At 46.9% G+C, this 19,188-nt stretch overlaps 7 protein-coding genes across 7 annotated transcripts; 6 read left to right on the top strand and 1 right to left on the bottom strand.

Moving 5' to 3' along the window:
* Positions 1-1,440: 1,440 nt before the first annotated feature.
* On the top strand, positions 1,441-3,023 carry N7466_002058 (DUF1593 domain-containing protein; the record flags this gene model as incomplete). Its single annotated transcript, XM_057161456.1, has 2 exons — positions 1,441-1,815; positions 1,893-3,023. The coding sequence occupies 2 exons, from the start codon at positions 1,441-1,443 to the stop codon at positions 3,021-3,023; spliced, it is 1,506 nt and encodes a 501-aa protein (XP_057024741.1).
* A 196-nt stretch (positions 3,024-3,219) lies between these two features.
* On the bottom strand, positions 3,220-4,323 carry nbp35 (Fe-S cluster-binding ATPase; the record flags this gene model as incomplete). The annotated part of the gene is made up of 2 exons (XM_057161455.1): positions 3,220-4,166; positions 4,239-4,323. 2 exons carry the CDS (start codon positions 4,321-4,323, stop codon positions 3,220-3,222), a joined length of 1,032 nt encoding a protein of 343 aa, XP_057024740.1.
* A 1,594-nt stretch (positions 4,324-5,917) lies between these two features.
* Positions 5,918-9,186, top strand: N7466_002056 (phosphatidylethanolamine N-methyltransferase; the record flags this gene model as incomplete). The annotated part of the gene is made up of 4 exons (XM_057161454.1): positions 5,918-6,089; positions 6,261-8,889; positions 8,945-9,035; positions 9,103-9,186. The coding sequence occupies 4 exons, from the start codon at positions 5,918-5,920 to the stop codon at positions 9,184-9,186; spliced, it is 2,976 nt and encodes a 991-aa protein (XP_057024739.1).
* Positions 9,187-10,851: 1,665 nt separating this feature from the next.
* Positions 10,852-11,844, top strand: N7466_002055 (3' exoribonuclease family protein; the record flags this gene model as incomplete). The annotated part of the gene is made up of 2 exons (XM_057161453.1): positions 10,852-10,984; positions 11,039-11,844. 2 exons carry the CDS (start codon positions 10,852-10,854, stop codon positions 11,842-11,844), a joined length of 939 nt encoding a protein of 312 aa, XP_057024738.1.
* A 422-nt stretch (positions 11,845-12,266) lies between these two features.
* N7466_002054 (uncharacterized protein) lies at positions 12,267-12,637 on the top strand (the record flags this gene model as incomplete). Its single annotated transcript, XM_057161452.1, has 2 exons — positions 12,267-12,368; positions 12,431-12,637. The coding sequence occupies 2 exons, from the start codon at positions 12,267-12,269 to the stop codon at positions 12,635-12,637; spliced, it is 309 nt and encodes a 102-aa protein (XP_057024737.1).
* A 592-nt stretch (positions 12,638-13,229) lies between these two features.
* On the top strand, positions 13,230-16,486 carry N7466_002053 (putative RNA interference and gene silencing protein (Qde2); the record flags this gene model as incomplete). The annotated part of the gene is made up of 2 exons (XM_057161451.1): positions 13,230-13,570; positions 13,627-16,486. The coding sequence occupies 2 exons, from the start codon at positions 13,230-13,232 to the stop codon at positions 16,484-16,486; spliced, it is 3,201 nt and encodes a 1,066-aa protein (XP_057024736.1).
* Positions 16,487-18,066: 1,580 nt separating this feature from the next.
* N7466_002052 (uncharacterized protein) lies at positions 18,067-18,543 on the top strand (the record flags this gene model as incomplete). The annotated part of the gene is made up of 2 exons (XM_057161450.1): positions 18,067-18,228; positions 18,325-18,543. The coding sequence occupies 2 exons, from the start codon at positions 18,067-18,069 to the stop codon at positions 18,541-18,543; spliced, it is 381 nt and encodes a 126-aa protein (XP_057024735.1).
* Positions 18,544-19,188: the final 645 nt, after the last annotated feature.

The following is a 19,188-nucleotide window of genomic DNA, read 5'->3' as shown; positions in this document are numbered from 1 at the left end:
AAGTAAATTTACGATATATCTTTTTCTATTAAGGATATGCGCATTTTTATGGCTATCATCCAAAATTCAAATAGCACCTGATTCTGCGACATTTTTCATAAGGAGTCCAAAAAAGTAAGTTACTTTAAATTCTAATAGGTAAATTAATGAAATGCTTCTTTTCACCAAGCATTTATGTATATTTATAAATACCCTAAAATCTATATAATACCTGATTCTGTGATATTTTATGAAAGGAGTCTAAAAATATAAGTTACTTAATAGTTAAAGTTCTAATAAGTAAATTTATAATATGTCTTTTTTTATTAAGGATATGCGCATTTTTATGGCTATGATCCAAAATCCATATAGCACCTGATTCTGCGACATTTTTTACAAGGAATCCAAAAATATAGGTTACTTAAAGTTCTAATAAGTAAATTTACAATATACCTTTTTTTATTAAGAATATATATATTAATTATTCTAACATTGAATGAACTAATATATATAGTAAGTACCTGTAACCTGATTCTGTGATATTTTACATAAAGAATTCATTAAGATAAGTTACTTAAAGTCCTGGTAAGTAAATTTATAATATTTCTGTTTTTATTAAGGATATGCGCATTTTTATCACTATGATCCAAAATCTATGTAGCACCTGATTCTGCGACATTTTTTACAATGAATCCAAGAACATAAGTTACTTAAAGTTCTGATAAGTAAATTTATAATATACGTTTTTTTATTAAGGATATATATATGTGTATGTATTTTCATCAATTATCTAAAATCTATATAGTACCTGATTCTGTAATATATTTATCATCCTGATAAGGAAAATGGTATATGAATACATGTATGTAAGAAAGACATCAGGTTTGTTTGTAAGGATATACATATTAAATACGAAAAAGTATATATAATAACTATATGATTCTGTGAGATATTTCATAAGGTAGTATATATACAAACTACTAGTTAATATATCTAGTGTATACTACTTATTTTCAGATGAGGAATTATTTAGTAAGGTTTTACGCAAGTACCTAATAAGTAAAGGGGGACGGACTGGTAACTAGTACAGTAGTACTAAGCTCTAAGCAAACGAGTTAACCGTGTTAGGTAATTTTTACCACAGAACATTTGAAAAGATCGGCAAAGGAGTGCTTAGAGCTTCCTTTTTCAGGATTCACAGGTTTCAAAGATACCACTAGAGAAAGGCACCGTAAAGTGGCAGCTAATGTTCAGCTTAACCCCGCAAAGCTTGGCCATGAAAGCCACCATCCGAACATCACGATGGGACTCTTTAACGCAGGTGCGGAGAAATGACACATGTTTGAGATTCTCACAGAGCTTGGAAATTGCAAGCTGAAGCAAAAGGGTTAAATTACCTGGTGTCGGCACTTCTCAACTGCTCTTTCTGGGCTCAAGTTTCGCGTCCTAAAACCATAGATCATGGTGGCATCCATACTAATTGTACTCACGGTACTATGGACTCTGGCCATCCAGGTTATCGGTAGTGCAGTGAACAGATCTGCGCTTTTACCAATCTCGGATAAGCCACGAGTGTTTATTTTATCAGATATCAACAATGAGCCTGATGATCAGGAATCCTTAACTCGATATCTGCTCTATTCCAATCAATTCCAGACAGAAGGCATTTGTGCTGTGACATCTTTTTGGCTTCAAGACGAAGTCCACCCAGAAGCCATGTTATCTGTCATCGATGCCTATGGAAATGTGACAGATAATCTAAACCGCCATGCTCCATTCGGTGCAACCTATCCATCGGGTCAGCATATGAGCAGTCTTGTACGAAAAGGTCCCGCTGTAAGTCTTCTAATACCTTTCACTATAGAATACATTATAGCGATGGATTCAGATCTAACAACTTGGTAACATTGAAGATATACGGCATGAAAGCAGTCGGCAAAGATATTCCTCTCAGTGACGGAGGCAAACTCCTCTTCAAGCGCCTACAAGACCAGACTGACCAACCACTCTGGGTCCTCATCTGGGGCGGCTCAAATGTCCTAGCTCAAGTCCTCTACAAAGTCCACAACGAATTCTGCGCAACAGACGCAGCATTCGTTAGATCTAAGCTCCGCGTATACGCCACATCTGACCAGGATGACACAGGTGCCTGGATCCGCCAACAATGGCCCGACATCTTCTACATCGCCTCCACGACGGGCTGGAGCCAGTACGGCCTAGTGGCGTGGAACGGTATCTCCGGAGGCACGTACTATGATATAGGCGGGCCCGATCCCACCAAAGTAACGGCGAAATGGCTGCGCGATAATATACAGATTGGCTCCTACGGGAAGACGGCATACCCGGATTTTGAATATATCATGGAGGGCGATACGCCTACTTTCTTGTATCTGATCCAGAATGGTCTTGGAGTTCGCGAGCACCCAGATTACGGGTCGTGGGGTGGACGTTATACGAAAGTCACGCCGTCAACGGTGCTGGATTTCAATCATTATGCTAATGCGGCGGATCAAGTTGTCGGTATAAATAATGAGACTTTCATGTCTAATCAGGCGACTGTTTGGCGGTGGAGAGATGCTTTTCAGAATGATTTTGCGGCCAGGATGCAGTGGACTTTGCCGGCGAATGTGAGCAGGGCCAATCACCAGCCGGTCATCTCGATGAATGGGAGTATCGGTGTTCCGCCTCTGAATATCAGTGTAAAGGCCGGGTCGATACTTCATTTGGACGCAAGAGAGACGGGGGATCTGGATGGAGATACACTTTCTTTTCGCTGGTTTCAGTACAAGGAACCTGGGTCTGATGAGTGGAACGCTGCCAGTCAGGTTCCGGAGCTGAATTTTACGGTTTCACAGGGGGGTCAGATGGCGCAAGTTCAGATTCCTGATGAAAAGCAGAGTTGTGATGGGGCGGGCTTCAACCCGTCCGGGTGTTGGTTACTTCATTTGCTTCTTGAAGTGACGGACAATGGATATCATCCGTTGACGAGTTACAAGCGAGTGTTACTGCAGACGACTAATGCTACTACTGTAACGTCAGTCTAAGATCGATGATTCACATCGATCACATTATACAATTGGAAGTTGTTCTTTAGATAAATGAGAAAAATGCTTGCATGCTTCGTAGGGTCATATAATCCATGGTATCAAATCAAAGTTCTATATCCAAACGCCACTGATGGGTTCCATCCATCAAGACCAGATGCAACACGCTATAATGAAAGTAATCGACTTCGGCGCCTCAAGCGACAATATCCTCCGGAAGGACGTCATCCGGGTTTTCTCCGACTGCCGCACCAACCGCCCTAACAACGCGCTTAATGGCCTTGGATGCAGGGCTGTCGGGGAAGTTTTCAACGAAGCTCTCGCCGTAGTCACACGCCATTCCAACACGGGGATCCAAAGGCACAGCTCCCAAGAACGGAATCCCCATCTTCTTTGCTAACCGGCGACCTCCACCTGTCGTGGCGCGGAAAATCTGCGACTCGTGTGTGCAGCTTGGGCACACGAATCCGGACATGTTCTCGACGAGACCGAGGATACGGATACCTGCCTTGCGACAAAAGTCGATTTCTTTTCGCACGTCCAGCAGGGAAACCTCTTGCGGGGTAGTGACGACAACCGCACCATCAACCCCAGATTCCTTCAGCAGAGAGTTGACCGACAGATGCTCGTCTGAGGTTCCAGGAGGGGTGTCGACGATCAGGTAGTCCAGCTCGCCCCAGTCCACATCCTTGAGGAATTGCTTGATGAGACCGTTTTTCTTGGGTCCGCGCCAGATGACGGCATCGTCACGGTTGGGTAGCATGAACTGCACGCTCATGGCACCCAGGTTATCCGTCACCCACACCGGACTCCAACCCGCGTTACTAATATGGATAGTCTCTGCTTCCACACCCATCATCTTCGGAATAGATGGGCCACAGATATCAGTGTCCATAATTCCGACGGTTGACTCTGGGTTTGCGGCGAAAGCATGGGATAAGAGGGTCGAAAAGGTAGATTTTCCTACTCCACCTTTACCGGAGAGGACGAGGATCTTGTGTCGGATCTGAGAGAGTCGCTCGGTGATGATTGCGATATCGGGGTCGGGGCCTTTGGGCGCGGAGGCACAGATCTGTTGATTGGGACAGCCAGCGCAGGCATCACCTTGGCCAGCTTTCTCGGACTCGGGACCAGGGCAGTGTTCTATATAGCAAACTCGTTAGTATCTAGTATTTTGTCGCTGAAGCGGCTTCCCCGCAGAAGATCAAAACGTACCTGGCTCTGGGGCTACCAGATTGGGAGCTGGTTTGGCAGGCGCAAAGGACGCCTCGTCGTTCGGCTCCTCCACATAAGGTGCCATAACGGTATGTAATTCAGGGAAGTTTAAGAAGGTGTAATGTCAAAAGTTTCAGAAAGAAATTCCCTAAGGTGGCGGAGGTGCTTGATAAGCGTGATGACTAACCGATCCCCCGCGATTGGTGTTTGCATCGGAATCGGATAATAGTAGAAGCATGATGGACAATTGCAAATTAAATCTGGAAGAGAGATAAAGTTGAATAGTTCAATTTATCTGGACGATCATGAATCACCCATCTATTGACAGTAGTAGAGAATATTTCAGATCAACATATGAGGGGAATCACTTCACATTCCTTCCTTGTTCTCTTTACATGTGCAACTTAGTAATGAGGGGTCAGTCATGCATTCGTGAAACGTCTTACCCGACATTTATGCACCTACTCCATAAATGCATCGGTTATAGAAAGCGACCTGCAGTATCAATGCATTGCCTTGTCCAGCCTGAAGTAGCCTTGGCCCCGCACTAGTCAACAAAACATCCCTGCTCTCGGCTAGGGTGTAAGGGTATTGTGTAGTCCAATCATTCGGATCAGGTGCAGGTACCAATCCTCTTCAGTGAAGGCTCGTCAGAACCTTAAGGAAATCTTGATTTTGTGCTGTAATCTTGGAAATCGATTCCGTGTGGGACACAAACGTCCGATACGGTTGTACACGAAGCTGGCCATATACCCGGCATCATATCATTGGTCGATGGAAACCCATGTTTGACTTTAGCTTCTAGTGATATCTATTATCAACAACAATATTGCTACATGCTAAATAATTACTACGGGGATTTCTTTTCCAAATACCATGTCAACTACCAATGTTGAGATGATGTCAATCCTCCAACATTGAAGGTCACCGGCGTCTCCACTCCCGGAATCCCTTTATTTCCCACATGTGCACCCCTTGTACCCTTTCTCGTGACTACGCCAGAATAATAATCCTATTGCACCAGTACCATATAGGGTTCAGTCTGCATGAAAGTTACAGCGGAGTAATGCACAGTTGCTGGTATCCGCATTTACCGCATGCTTTTTCCTCCGCTTTGGCCAACGTGTAACCCGTGCTGAGAATGGCTAAGGTCTGGAAGTGTCAAAAGAGTTGCAAGTTAGGGAGAGGTGTCATACTTGATCCCAGAGAACATACAATAGGCTAGAGGAGTTAGCCATGCTAGCCATAATTCTGTTGAGAGCAAAGGAAACGGGATCGATTCCGGTTCTTTCCTCTTCTGCTTCGTTCGAGGGCCCGCAGACACTAACTCTCTTGTACAGGTTCACCTATGGGAGACGCGCTGGCGAAATCGAGGCTCATGGGGTTCCACTGTTCCACTATGGTTAGACTCATTCACATAAATACCTCCCACTCCCACACACCCTGAAATTTTCCTTTTGGAATAATTCAAATAAAGAATCAAAGACATAGATCAAAGGATATCTCCCAGGAAAAAAATCCGAAAGGTTCTAAGAAAACAAAAGTTCTCGTTGCTACTAACATAACAAATACTGCAAACAGACCACGTTGGGAGGGTCCCACTGTCACATGCTTCTGAGATCGCCTTTCAGATTCTTGTTTTCCCAACACTTTGCTTTGATTGTTTGAACAACTTCATCATGGATCAGGGCCATTCAACTGCCCTGCAGCCAGATGGGCTGAGGGAGAGAAATGTGTCGCACCTTGATTCAACTGGAGGTCGCGATGCTTTAGCTTCTCATGCTGAACTGGAAAATAAGGATGCGGACGGAAAGGACAAGAAGACCTTTGGTCGCACCCCGGATGGAACTGGTATGATCTCCTTTATTCTCTTGCCCTTGGAATTGCCTCGATGCGACAAGCTCAATGCTCTCAATTCTGGAGGGTTATCCCCTCGAGAATACCCCCATCTCTTATGATGATGCTTTTCCTTTGTCCCCGTGTGGAGCTTCCCCGCTAATCCGGTCGATCGCATTTTGACAGTGTTCACCGTGCCTCAAACCCATGACATGGTCTCACAGCTTCTATCCCCATCCGAGCCTAAGAATTTGTCTGATGCGGTGGTTATCGTCCTCCTGGTCGCTCATATTTGGTTACTCTGGATTCTTCCTGCAAGTGCCAAAATTCCGGTCTTTGCGATTGTATACCTGTTTTGGCGAGCGGGTTACAATGTGGGGATTGGATGGCTTCTGCATAACCAGTCGCACAACAGAACTATGATTCGATGGGCAGAGAAGACAAAGATTTTTGTCAATCCCGCTACTGGAGACAACCCGCACCCTATTCTATACAATTGGATCAAGCGGGAGATGGAGACCAAAATCCCTCACGACTACTCTTTCGAAACTGCACCTATTGAATACAACACCTGGCTCGTCTTCCGCCGTCTAGTCGATGTGATTCTCATGTGTGATTTCACCTCATACTGTCTCTTTGCGATCGCCTGCGGTCACCGTCCCATCGATGAGAGTTTGGTCATGACTGTCCTTCGGTGGGTGGCCGGCATCGTGCTGGTGCTTTTCAACCTTTGGGTCAAACTAGACGCCCATCGAGTAGTCAAGGATTATGCCTGGTACTGGGGGGATTTCTTCTACCTCATCGACCAAGAGCTAACCTTTGATGGTGTATTCGAGATGGCTCCCCACCCCATGTACTCGGTCGGCTACGCAGGCTACTACGGTATCTCCCTGATGGCCGCGAGCTACAAAGTCCTGTTCATCTCCATTATTGCCCATGCAGCTCAATTCGCCTTCCTTGTCTTTGTCGAAAACCCACACATCGACAAGACTTACAATCCGCCCCGGCCTCGCAAGCGCTCGGTCGTAGCGGATTCGACAAGCAGCCTGCCTACATTCCCAGACTCCCCATCAGCGACAAATCCGACTGCGACAACCCCAAATGCACCAACTTCGTCTGAGGAAATTCTCCCCAATGCGTCTTCATCGTACTCGGCCAAACCACCACCCTCGGTCCACAACCTGCTGGGCTTGAGCAACTTGGACCTTTTTAGAACCACCGATTCTTCGATAATTCTCGTGCAGCTACTTGTATTCGCAGTGACTGCTTTGAGTCCCTCGACGCCATTGTATCAATTCTTCTTCGTGGTTAACGCTCTTGTGTGGCGCGTATGGTATTCTATAGGCATTGGACTTCTTCTCAACAACCAATCTAGGGACAAGGCGTGGACGAGACACTTTCTCAAGTTCGGTGAGACTCCCCAGGAGGCATGGAACCAATGGAAGGGCACATATCACCTGAGCATGATCATGTGCTATGCCAGCTTTATCGCCGCGGTGTGGAAGATGTACACCTTCCCAAGCGACTGGAACTACGGTCTGGTACTCTTCCGTCATATCCTCGGAGTCGGCTTGATTAGTCTTCAACTCTGGACCTCGATCAGTATTTATGACTCTCTCGGTGAATTCGGCTGGTTCTTTGGTGACTTCTTCTTCGACGAGTCCCCCAAATTGACTTACAACGGAATATATCGCTTCCTGAACAACCCCGAGCGTGTACTGGGTCTAGCTGGCGTCTGGGGAGCGGTTCTCATCACAAGCAGTGCCGGAATCACCTTCTTGGCCCTGGTGAGCCATATCCTGAGTCTGGCATTCATTCAATTCGTCGAGCGGCCTCATATGCAGAAGCTTTACGGCCAAAGCTTGCGTCAAGATGGTGGTGTCGTCAAGAACTTGAAGAAATCCCTACCACCTTCGCTCAAGCAATTGCATGGTAGTGTGGACAAGATGTTTGACGACTCCTACGAATTTATTGAGGAGCTTCTCGACAACGCTCGCCCAAAACTTGCTGCTGGTGTCAACACATTCGTCAAAGATACTAGTGCTCTCTTCCAAAAATACCCGGCTCGTATCACCATTTCTCGCATTGATGCAGATCTGGCTGGATACGATATTCGGGACTATTCACTGTCGGTGGAAGGAACGGACGCCAAGTCTACAGAGGCTACTACCGAGCAAGACAAGGGTCGCGAAGGAGCCAATGCACGCATGCCTCTAGACCGCCGTGGTGATCTTCAAAATTTGACTTTTGAATATGGTGCCCCAATCAAGGTTAAGTGGACTGCGCCACTCAATCACAGCAAGAAGGATTGGATTGGTCTGTATCGCGTCACGGACAACACTTCCCGAGAGGTCACTCGTGTCTCTTCGCAAGGTCGTTGGATCGCGACGAACGAGGGTTCCTATGACAACTCGAACTGCGAAAAGGGAATTATTACCAGTGACGTGGTCATCAAGTCTTCTGAGAAGGGTCCCGATGGTCATGAACTTGCGTCTGGAGAGATCCTCTTTTCGGGCGATAAGCTATTCTGGACTCAAGGTGCTTTCGAATTGCGCTACCACCACAACGGCGTCCACAATGTCATGTCTATTTCCCGACCTTTTGAGATTCGCATCCGCCACTACGACGAGCTCGACACCTTTGAAGCGGGTGGGGTTGTTCAAAGCGCAGTTGAGAAGGCTCTCCTCCCTGTCGTTCGCAACTGCTTCGATCGCGATCCCGAAGTTGCACCCGAGACCGTTGATGAGAAATTCGGAGATCTTGTCGAACGAGATGGCAAATTTGCCAAAAGAGTTGTATTTGCCGTTCAGCAGATGTGTGTACCCCTGTCCTCTTGTCCAATAGCTTCTGTCTAACATTCGATCTCACAGGTTCGGTGTTGAGTTGGCACCAGAGGTTGTCAAGGCCGATGGTAATGTCTTGAATCTCGCCTGGCGGATATACAACGCCAAAAAGGTTCTTGTAAGTACTTGGTTCTCTTTTGGTGCCAAAAAAAACATCACACTGATCCTAACCCACCATCTTCTAGGCTCCCTATAGCATGACCCGATCCAATGGTAGGTCGACACCTGTCGATGTCAAGGACCAAGTTTCACCGGGGTCATCTCCTTAGGCACCGCCGGCTCTTCGATTCCGATGGACAACAGTTCAATATAGACGGCGATGATTCGAGAACAGACTCATTCGCACGGTTATATTTTCATGTTGCCTTTGTCCACAAACAAAAAGAATAAAAGAATTTTATGGTTATTGATATGTTTTCGAGTTTTCCTGTGAGATTCCCATGGCTGTTTTAGAAGGGGTGGGAGGATTTTTTGTTTGTTTGGCCTGCTGGGGACCCGGGGGGTTATGAGGACCCTCGCGCCACACCAGCATGCTCATGTACAACCTCACCTTCAAACGTTTCTTCACTCTTGCTATTTTTGACATGCATATAGCCTTGGTATCAGTCTACTCTCTTGCTTCAGAATTCAATTATGATGGTTTATTATGTTTTTCATTGGTATTATATAGTAAAGACTTAGAAGAGATAACAATCAAAGACTGCAAACAGATAGTTAGCATCAATCGCACAAAAAAAGTACAATAGATATTTGCAAAGTTGCAAATTATAATCAGGCAGCCGTCTTAATTCATCCCATCCCCTGCTGGCCCGTCAAACCGAAACTGCCTTCCAAGACGGACGGACAGCCCAGCCATCAAGTCCAACACAAGCCGAGCATAGTAGACCAACACAAATCATTGGCACCAGAAGACGACTTAGCCCACGTCAATCCGGTGCTCCACAACCTTCCTCCCGATGACATCCGTACCGAAGTACAGACATCAAAGGTCCAGTATAAGGGAGTCGCAAAGACATGGATCGTGAGCTGTATTGTGCCGCAGAAAGATGCGGTTACGTACCCGAGGGTCGGTTCTCAAAAGAGATCATTGAATGGATTGACTAGGTGTCATCATAAAGTTGAGGAATGCATATATGCATGAAAAACAAAATCATATTCGTACCTGATAGATAGTCTGGAGAAACAACGTACTGAACTGAAATGACCTGGATGTTTTACTTGGAGATTGTCAGTACTTGATTCATCAAGGATAAAAGATTGCAAGACAATGAGTGTGAAATGACACGATCAGGAGTTTTGGTAAGTATTTTTATTATCTTCAAAGTTTTTGCAGAAGCAGAACTGAAAAATTTATTCTCATCACGAAAAGTGGGGAAAGGGGTCAGAGGGAAGAAAAGAAAAAAAAGCAAAGCTTACCTGTTAGCTAGAATGTTGGCTTAGGCGAGGCACACATGTTAGTCGAATAGCCGAGATTTCCTGTCTGAATCATTGTAAGCTTCAAGCCAACAAGGACGGTATTGATAAAAACAATAAAGAAGTAGGAATGTCAATCAGATGGTAGTGCATGTTGTTCATGACCCATTTTTTGTCGTCGAACAGATAATTTGGTAGGTTCTCCTCATAAAGACAGGGGGGTTGGGGGAATTGGGTGAAAATGAGATATCAGGATAATTGATCACTTACCATATCATCTTCGAGCTCAACCTTGGATCAACTCAAGAGAAACCCAGCCACATTAGAAGGATTCTGTTGAGAGAAGCCAAGGTTGAGGTGTGTGAAGGAAAGAGAGAAAGAAAAAAGTTTCAAAATCTTTCTTTTAAAGCTGAAAATCTGGAGTGGGGCCCCGCGCAAACACTGCAAACACCAAGATTTCCGTTTCTAGGCTCGCAACGCCGCAAGATTAGAGCTTCAAGTTTCCTCTCACTCAATTCAAAATGAACGACCGACGAAGAATCAATGGCCCGCCTGGGGGTACCCGGCCAGCGGTCTTTGCATCGCATCTTGAATCCAGCAGCGCCGCGGATCGAGCCCGCCGCGAGCGTCAACCAACCGAGCTCCGGAAAATCTGTATGAGCCGCTGAGCTTCCTATCGCAAATAATCAAGGCTAACAAACATTCCAGTTTTGAAGACGGGTCTTATCCCCTCAGCCTCCGGCTCTTCATATCTCGAATTCCAACCCTCTGCTTCTCTTGCTGCCGCGCGCTCCAACCCCAAATCCTTGATCCCACCTTCATCCGCGTTGAAACTCGCCTGCACAGTCCATGGCCCAAAACCATTGCCTAGATCAGCGGCTTTCTCTCCCAATCTTGTTCTCACTACACATGTCAAGTACGCACCCTTTGCGGCTCGCAAGAGGAAGGGACACATCCGTGATGCAAGCGAGCGTGATCTTGGCGTCCATCTGGAGACTGCCTTGCGCGGGGCAATCATTGCTGAGCGCTGGCCCAAGTCTGGCATCGATCTGACAATCACTATCCTGGAGGCTGAGGATGATCGCTGGTGGGCTGATGCCCCCGATTCACACGATGCGTCGTGGGGTATGATGAATGTACTGGCTGGGTGTATTACTGCTGCATCAGCGGCCATTGCCGATGCCCATATTGACTGCCTGGACATTGTTGCTGGTGGTGTGGCTGCATTGGTTTCAGATGACTCCGGTGACTCTTCTCCCAGGTTGATGCTGGATACGGACCCGGCTGAGCATCGCTCAATCTTGTCTGCGTGTGTGGTAGCTTACATGCCTGCTCGGGATGAGATTACAGAGCTTTGGCTTAAGGGAGACAGCTCCAAGGTTCTATTGGAGAAGGGAGATGAGCGAACTGCTCATGAAGCATTAATAGATGGGGCTGTGGATGCAGCTAGAGGAGCCCACTCTGTTCTTGGGGACGCACTTCGGGAGTCCGTCTTGGAGGCCGTGAAATGTTAAAAAGCAGCTTAAGCATTACATTAATGAAGCAATGAAATCTGTACTTCCGGAAGTCTAAGCAAATACTATTAGTCTCCAAAGTTTTAACAAGGTCACCAGTGCTTGGAAATGCTAATCGATTAATACGTACATGGCATACGGTCTTGGGTGTTTTTCTTCATATCTCATACTCACCTCTGTCTTCTTCCACTCTGTCCTGGCTTTCTTCACCAAAGCAATTCACTTTTCACTTCAAAGCAATTCACTCAACCTTTGGCATCATTCTTCATCACCTTTATCTTTATCCTTTATCTACCTTTTCTTTCTTTTCTCGAATTGCACGTCTTACTCTATCAAGCTTCCTGTATATGAACCGCTCCTGGATCATGTATCTCAAATTAAGCCCTAGGCGCTGACATTCTCATAGTCAGACATCCTTCAAAATGGCTCCCTCTAAGAAGAATTCATCTGCCGACTCGAAGCGCACAATTAATGATGTCGAGTTCCTCCTCGGAGTGATCAACGCCGTTATGCAAGGTGCCAAGGTATGTAGCTATCTATTTATGTCTTTATATGGGTTACTATTTTACTGAATGTATTCGATTAGCCTACTAGTAGTAGCTGGAAAACGGTGTCGACCAACCTCAACATCACCACAGGGGCCGCTTATATGCGCTTTTGCCGTATTCAAAAGCGCTACCCTGGTTCTTATGGCAATTCGTTTAAGGCCGATGATGAGGTTCTTGACGAGGCCGAAGGTGATGAAGCCAATGAGACCAAGAGCTCAGGACTAGATATTGCTGAGGAGGTGTGAATACCTTGATATTTCTTTGAGTGTGGGGCTTGTTCATTTTAAGGTCCTGGTCAACTGGTGTGAGTGACCGCTTCCTTACGCAGTTGTTTGTCATGGATTGTGTCTGGGTCACGGCTGTGTATTCCAGAGAGAAAAATACCAATTCAAGCATTGGAATACTTAGTACACTCGCATGTCAGACTTGTACGGTCGAATGGAGTCCGCATCCCTTGCACTGTTCGTTTGAGCCTTGAGGGATTAAGATCTAATTTACCAATCATTTACCATAGCCTCATTTTCTTTGTTTACCTTTGTTGGATACATCACACACCGCTACCCCACTGGGCTGTTGGCTTTCTCTGATTGGTAAAGATTGGGACTTGTAATCCCCATCAAACAAAGCCCAAGGCTTTTTTATGACAGGGTGTAGCCAACCGTAAATGCTGCGTAATTGCCCAAATAGACGGATCATCATGTCACATGTGGGACCCATTTCACACCTATAAGGCTAGGCTGTTTTCCCTACCTGTACTCCGGAGTAGATTTCCTTCATCTCTTTTCTCTTCCATGGGCAAAACTCCTCTATTCATCAAATTCCCATCCATCAATAATCATGTCTGATAACCCGCGTGGTCGGGGACGGGGTCGAGGCCGAGGTGACCAAGGATCCGGTCGCGGCGACCATGGTGGTGGTGGTGGTGGTCGCGGTCGGGGGGATATCGACCTTGCCTTCCGGGAACGTGGTGGAGGAGGATCTCGTGGAGGATCCCGTGGAGACCGAGGTGATTCCCAAGGCTATCGTGGCAGAGGAGGTGATCGGGGAGGACGGGGAGAATTCCGTGGCGATTATCGTGGCCGCGGTCGCGGGGATTCTGGAGGTCGTGGAGACTTCCGCGGTGGCCGTGGAGGTGGAGGCTTTCGAGGCGGCGGCAACCAAGGTCCGCGAATCTTCAAGTCAGTAAATATGGATCCCGAATTTCTGATGGAAATAATGCTGACAGTAACTAAAGCGAGGGCAAATCAATCCCTGCACCAGATTCTAAAGTCGAAAAAGTCGAAAATGATACAAGCAAGGCCCTGGTGGGAGAAAAGAAAACAGCCCTGTACCCCAGCCGTCCTGGCTATGGCACACTAGGCAAGCCTGTTACCCTGTATGCCAACTACATGCCATTCACAGCGGTCGGCAAGCCGGTCTTCCGCTACCATGTCGCTGTCGGTAAAGACCAGGGTCGGGAGATTCCGACCAAGAAAGCGCGTCAAATCGTGCGACTCTTGTTGGAAGAACACTTCACAAAAGACATCAAGAACATTGCCACGGACTACCGATCTACATTAATCTCGTCCATTGATCTGAAGCTGTCGAGTGACAAGAAGTTCGATGTGCGGTACAAAGGCGAAAACGAATTCGATTATCTCGATGAGCCCAAGGTCTACAGCGTGACCGTTGGACCGACGGGCACGCTTGATCCAACCGATCTGATTAATTACTTGTCGTCGAGTAGTATCAAGGGTCCTCTAATGCAGCAAGAGCAGATTTTGGCGGCGATGAACATTATTATGGGTCACCAGCCAAAGACCGACCGCTCAGTTGTCACGCTCAGTGGTAATAAGCATTACAGCTTTGATCCTGCCACTGCTGAACGCATGTCTCTTGGTGGTGGTCTTGAGGCGTTACGTGGTTACTTCATCAGTGTGCGTGCCGCCACCGCCCGTGTTTTGCTCAACGTGCAAGTCAAATATCTCGCTTGCTACCAAGAAGGCCCTCTGCCTATGGTGCTTGGAGAATATATGCGTACGAATTCGCGCAATCCCTACCGACTGGAATCCTTTTTGAAGCGCATGCGTATCCGAGCCACTCATCTTGTGCGGAAGACGAGCAGCGGCAAGCCTCGTCCTCCTCCAAGCAAGAGCATTACCGGGTTAGCATCACCATCTGATGGTCGTTCCGGCACAAATCCGCCCAAGGTAGCTAGTCACGGAGCTGGTCCTTTCGACGTCCAATTCTTTTTGGAAGCCCCGGGATCGAAACCGCCAGCCGCACAAGCTGCGCAGCCTGCCGAGGGCAAGGGAAAGAAGGGGAAAAAGCCCGCCAAGGCAGGCCCAGCCCCCGCAGGCCAGTACATCTCTGTTGGTGATTATTTCAAGCGAGAATACAAAAGAGATTTGGACCCGAAATTGCCTGTTATCAATGTCGGCAACAGACAATTCCCCATGTATCTCCCTATGGACGTGTGTGAGGTCGAACCTGGTCAGCCAGTGGGAACCAAGCTCTCCCCGAATCAGACGTCTGACATGCTTAAGTTTGCTGTGATGGGTCGCAAGCCTGCGCAGAATGCTGAGTCAATTGTGACCAAGGGAGCGGGCATGTTGGGTCTTGGCGAGCCGTTAAGCGCCACATTGGCTGCCTTTGGTGTCCGCGTTGATAACAATCTTATCACTGTCCAAGGTCGTGTTCTGATGCCTCCAAAGATCATCTACGCTAAGCAAAAAGAGATTTTGACCACCGCCGGCTCGTGGAACATGAAAGCCATTCAATTCTCCAAGGCAGTGTCGTTGAAGAATTGGACATACCTGTACCTCACGACCGACCGCGCCCGTACATACTGGCAAAGCGGTGCTCAAATGATGGAATCGCTGCAAAAGTTCACATCTGTACTCCGCAGCATGGGTATAGATGCCGAGCTACCCAAGGAAGGTCAACGTCTTGTCCTTAATGGCAGAAATGATGCTGAGGTCATCGAGAAGGCCGTTCGCGAGCTGCAAGGTCGTTACAAGCCTTCTATGGTCCTGGGTGTCTTCCACGGCAAGGATACCACCCTTTACAACACGGTCAAGCAGGTCTGCGATGTACGTTGTGGTGTCCGCAATGTGAATGTGCAAGCTGAGAAGCTTGCCCAGGGACAGGACCAGTACTGTGCCAACGTTGGTCTGAAGATCAACCTGAAGCTCGGCGGAGGAAATCAAACACTCAGAAGCTCTGACCTCGGTCTATTTGGAAACGGCAAAACGATGCTCGTCGGCATTGACGTTACCCACCCTTCGCCTGGCTCAGTAGGCAACGCGCCTAGTGTTGCAGCAATCGTGGCATCCGTCGATTCCGCGCTCGCACAGTGGCCGGCCGAAGTTCGCATCCAGGAGAAGCGACAGGAAATGGTTCAAGATCTCGACGTGCTTATGCAGTCACGTCTCAAACTGTGGGCCAAATTCAACAAAAACAAGTATCCGGAAAACATTGTAGTCTATCGTGACGGTGTCTCCGAAGGCCAGTACGACCTTGTCATCGAAAAGGAACTGCCACTCCTCAAGCGCGCCTGCGAAGCCGTTTACCCAGCTTCTGAGACCAAGCGTGGTTTCCCCAAAATGTCCATTATCATCGTCGGCAAGCGTCACAACACTCGCTTCTACCCGACCACCGATGCCGACGCTGATCGCTCGGCAAACCCAATGCCGGGTACCGTCGTTGACCGTGGTATCTCCGAGTCCAAGCACTGGGACTTCTTCCTGCAGGCACACTCCGCGCTCCAGGGAACTGCCCGCCCAGCCCATTACTTCACTGTCTGGGATGAAATTTTCTGCCCCCAGAACCCGGGCGGCGCTGGAGCCAGAGGCGCAGCCGATGTTCTCCAGGATCTGACTCATAAGATGTGCTACCTCTTCGGTCGCGCAACGAAGGCTGTCAGCGTCTGCCCGCCTGCGTACTATGCAGATTTGGTTTGTACGCGTGCGCGGTGCTACCTCAGTGATCTCTTTGACCCCAGCATGGCTTCGACACCTGCGGCAAGTGTTGCCGGGACTGAAGGCCGCGGACAACCTGACTTTGAGAATGCCGTTCTTCATCCTAATGTGAAGGACACCATGTTCTACATCTGATGACTGTAATTTGGCTTTGGATTGATCCATTGGTAATTTGGCAGGAATCTGGCAATTGTCTTTTTTTTTTCATGTGGTAAATTGACGTGCTTGGTGGATTATGTTGCTTTGAAACGAACTTCACGAGACGAATTCAATACACTTACAGTATAACCGTAGCTTACTGCCTACCCATAACGCCCAGAGGTGTTATCGATGGGCAGTAAGCTACGGTTAGTGGCATTTTAGGTGGTGGCCCTTGCATATTGTCACCAGGCCTGAGGCCTAGGAAGTGATGCTGATCCCATGCCTACACGCCTGCGTGCTCTACCTTTTGTTGTTCTCCTCTCCTGTTCTTCTCGTCCTTTTCCGCTCTTCCTTCACGTGCTAATAGCCTTAGTCTCTCGTTAAATGAACTTTTTTCTCGTGGATCGACATGCCTTGCAAAACATATTGCTTCGAATTATCTCTATTGGGGCTATGAGAAGCCCTTTATTCAAATACATATATTGATGGAAATAAAGCCTTGTCGGGATTTGACTGACAGCATAATACATATTGATGTCTTGATTCTTGCGCTCGGATTCTAACTACCAGTCAACTCTGTCTGCCTCCGGATGTCGGTACATGAATGAGATCAATTGATCTCACTAATCTGCGCAATTTTGCGCAATTTTGCGCAATTTTCAAACGCTCACTTCGAATGTTAGTTTGTGAATTCCCTACCTAGGCCCTACACCTTACTGAATGTTTAGCCCCGGCGCAAACGCGATAAACTACCCACGCCTGATATATACCGTGACTTGATCTTTCAAATTGATGGCCATGGCGTGAGCTTGCTCTATGATACTATCAGGAAATCTTGGCGTCAAAAACGGGCTTTTTAGGGAATAAAAATACTGCAATTCTATTGCAAATGTTGTCGTTTCTAAGGTAAGAACCAAACAGATAGCCGTTTACTGGCACCTTTCCCATTTGATGTTTTCAAGAAAAAAAGAATCGGAAAGAGAGCAAATAGTCAGCTCTCGTTCAGGGTGCCTAAGCTTCAAAATCGGTTTCCAGACCGAATGCAGAATCTAACCCTAATTGAGCACTCACTTGAGAATACATGTTGTTAATTCCTGGAGGTTTTTTCTTCTCTATCTATGGCAGCAATATGTACCTGCTAGTAGCTATCAGGTAGTAGTTCATGAGCCTCTCTGTTTATTGATTAGTATCTCACTCTTCAAGATACAAACCTAAAGGTTCACATGGGCATAATCTGGCATATGAGAGTCAATCAAAACAGGATGCGGAAAAATGCGCAGATTCGGAAGTGACGTTTCACAAATTATTCCATGATGAAACTGCGTGAATGACTAATTAGTACATACTCAAAAGTAGTAGTATTTGTGCAAGGTTGTTTGCATTTTCTATAAGAGCCTCGAGTTTTTTCTCCTTGTCCTTCCCTTCCACTATCAACTTAATCAACTTTCGAACCCACTGTTTTCCGTGGCTTCTTACAATTCACACCCCGCCTGACGTAAACAAGTAAGTTACAAATCGATCGAATTCTTCATCGAGTCTGCTATTCTAACCTCAAAACACAAGGCACTACCACGATGGCGAAGAGTACACCCAAGGACACATTGAGCGCCAAGGCCCCCAGAATCAAGAAGACCCCGGTCGTCAAGACCCCTCATAAGAAGGGCATTGCTACGAAGAACCTGCTTACGCAAAGCAATTTTGATTTCTTGTATGCTTGCGTGGAACTCATGGGCTCTGTAAGTTTCACTGCAACCTGTTTTCTTTTTTTTATCTGCTCTGTTCTTGATCTTTCTAGTTCCTATTTCACACTAACAGGTGTGAACCCTCGGCAGGTCAACTACAAAGCTGTCGGCGAGAAACTCGGCATTTCGTACAAAGCCGCACAGGGTCGCTGGTATAATTTGAAAGCCGGCATGGATCGCGAGGCCGCTCTCCTGGAAAGCCCCGGTGATCAGCGCCTCGATGAGCAGAAGAACGAGCAGAAGCAGAAGGACGAGCAGAAGCAGGAGGAAGAGGCAGAGGCCATGGAAGAGACCAGCGATGATGTTTGAGTGATAGGACCTCGTACCATGGCTTGGGAGGGTGGGTCGGAAGCCATTCGTTTTTTTCTTCTCTAGATTGGCTCTGATTTCAATCTGTTTATGCTTATGATGTGACTGTGACTGTGAAATCATGGGAACCAACAACATCAGCAATGTTCTAGGTATGCTGGTAATATCATAAAACACTTTTTTTTTTCAAACTTTAGCATACTGGCACCGACAGAACTATCTGTAAGAATCGACGTGGGGTTATTATAGGGTTAGAGTCAGTTGAACAAGGTTAGTGGGACCAGATGTCAACTTAGGCGTGGGCATTCTAAGTCCAGGATATACTAATAGTGCAAACATTGAAACTACGTACTCCTAGCTACAATCAACAAAAGGTCTGTCTACTAAGTCCGTGAAATTGTGCTAGTGAGTGGTTACTACATGTAGCCACTACTACATTATACTACATTTATCAATCTCCAAGATTGATTGTCTTTCCAAGGTTCTTCATCTTCGCCTTCCTTTCCCTCTTACCCCACCCCCAACATTCCCTTTTTCCATACCCCTTCTGCACCTTTGTAATCTGCTATTTCAAACTCAAAGCTTCTCATCTATTTGTATGTTAATCATAGTCATATACTTTTTATTTGGCTTTTTTAACATCCA

Source organism: Penicillium verhagenii (genome assembly GCF_028828195.1).
Source record: "Penicillium verhagenii strain IBT 33310 chromosome Unknown utg000003l_segment0_segment0, whole genome shotgun sequence".
NCBI classification, from domain to species: domain Eukaryota; kingdom Fungi; phylum Ascomycota; class Eurotiomycetes; order Eurotiales; family Aspergillaceae; genus Penicillium; species Penicillium verhagenii.
Note: the sequence above shows the minus strand (reverse complement) of the source record. Positions and strands in the feature narration are given on the sequence as shown.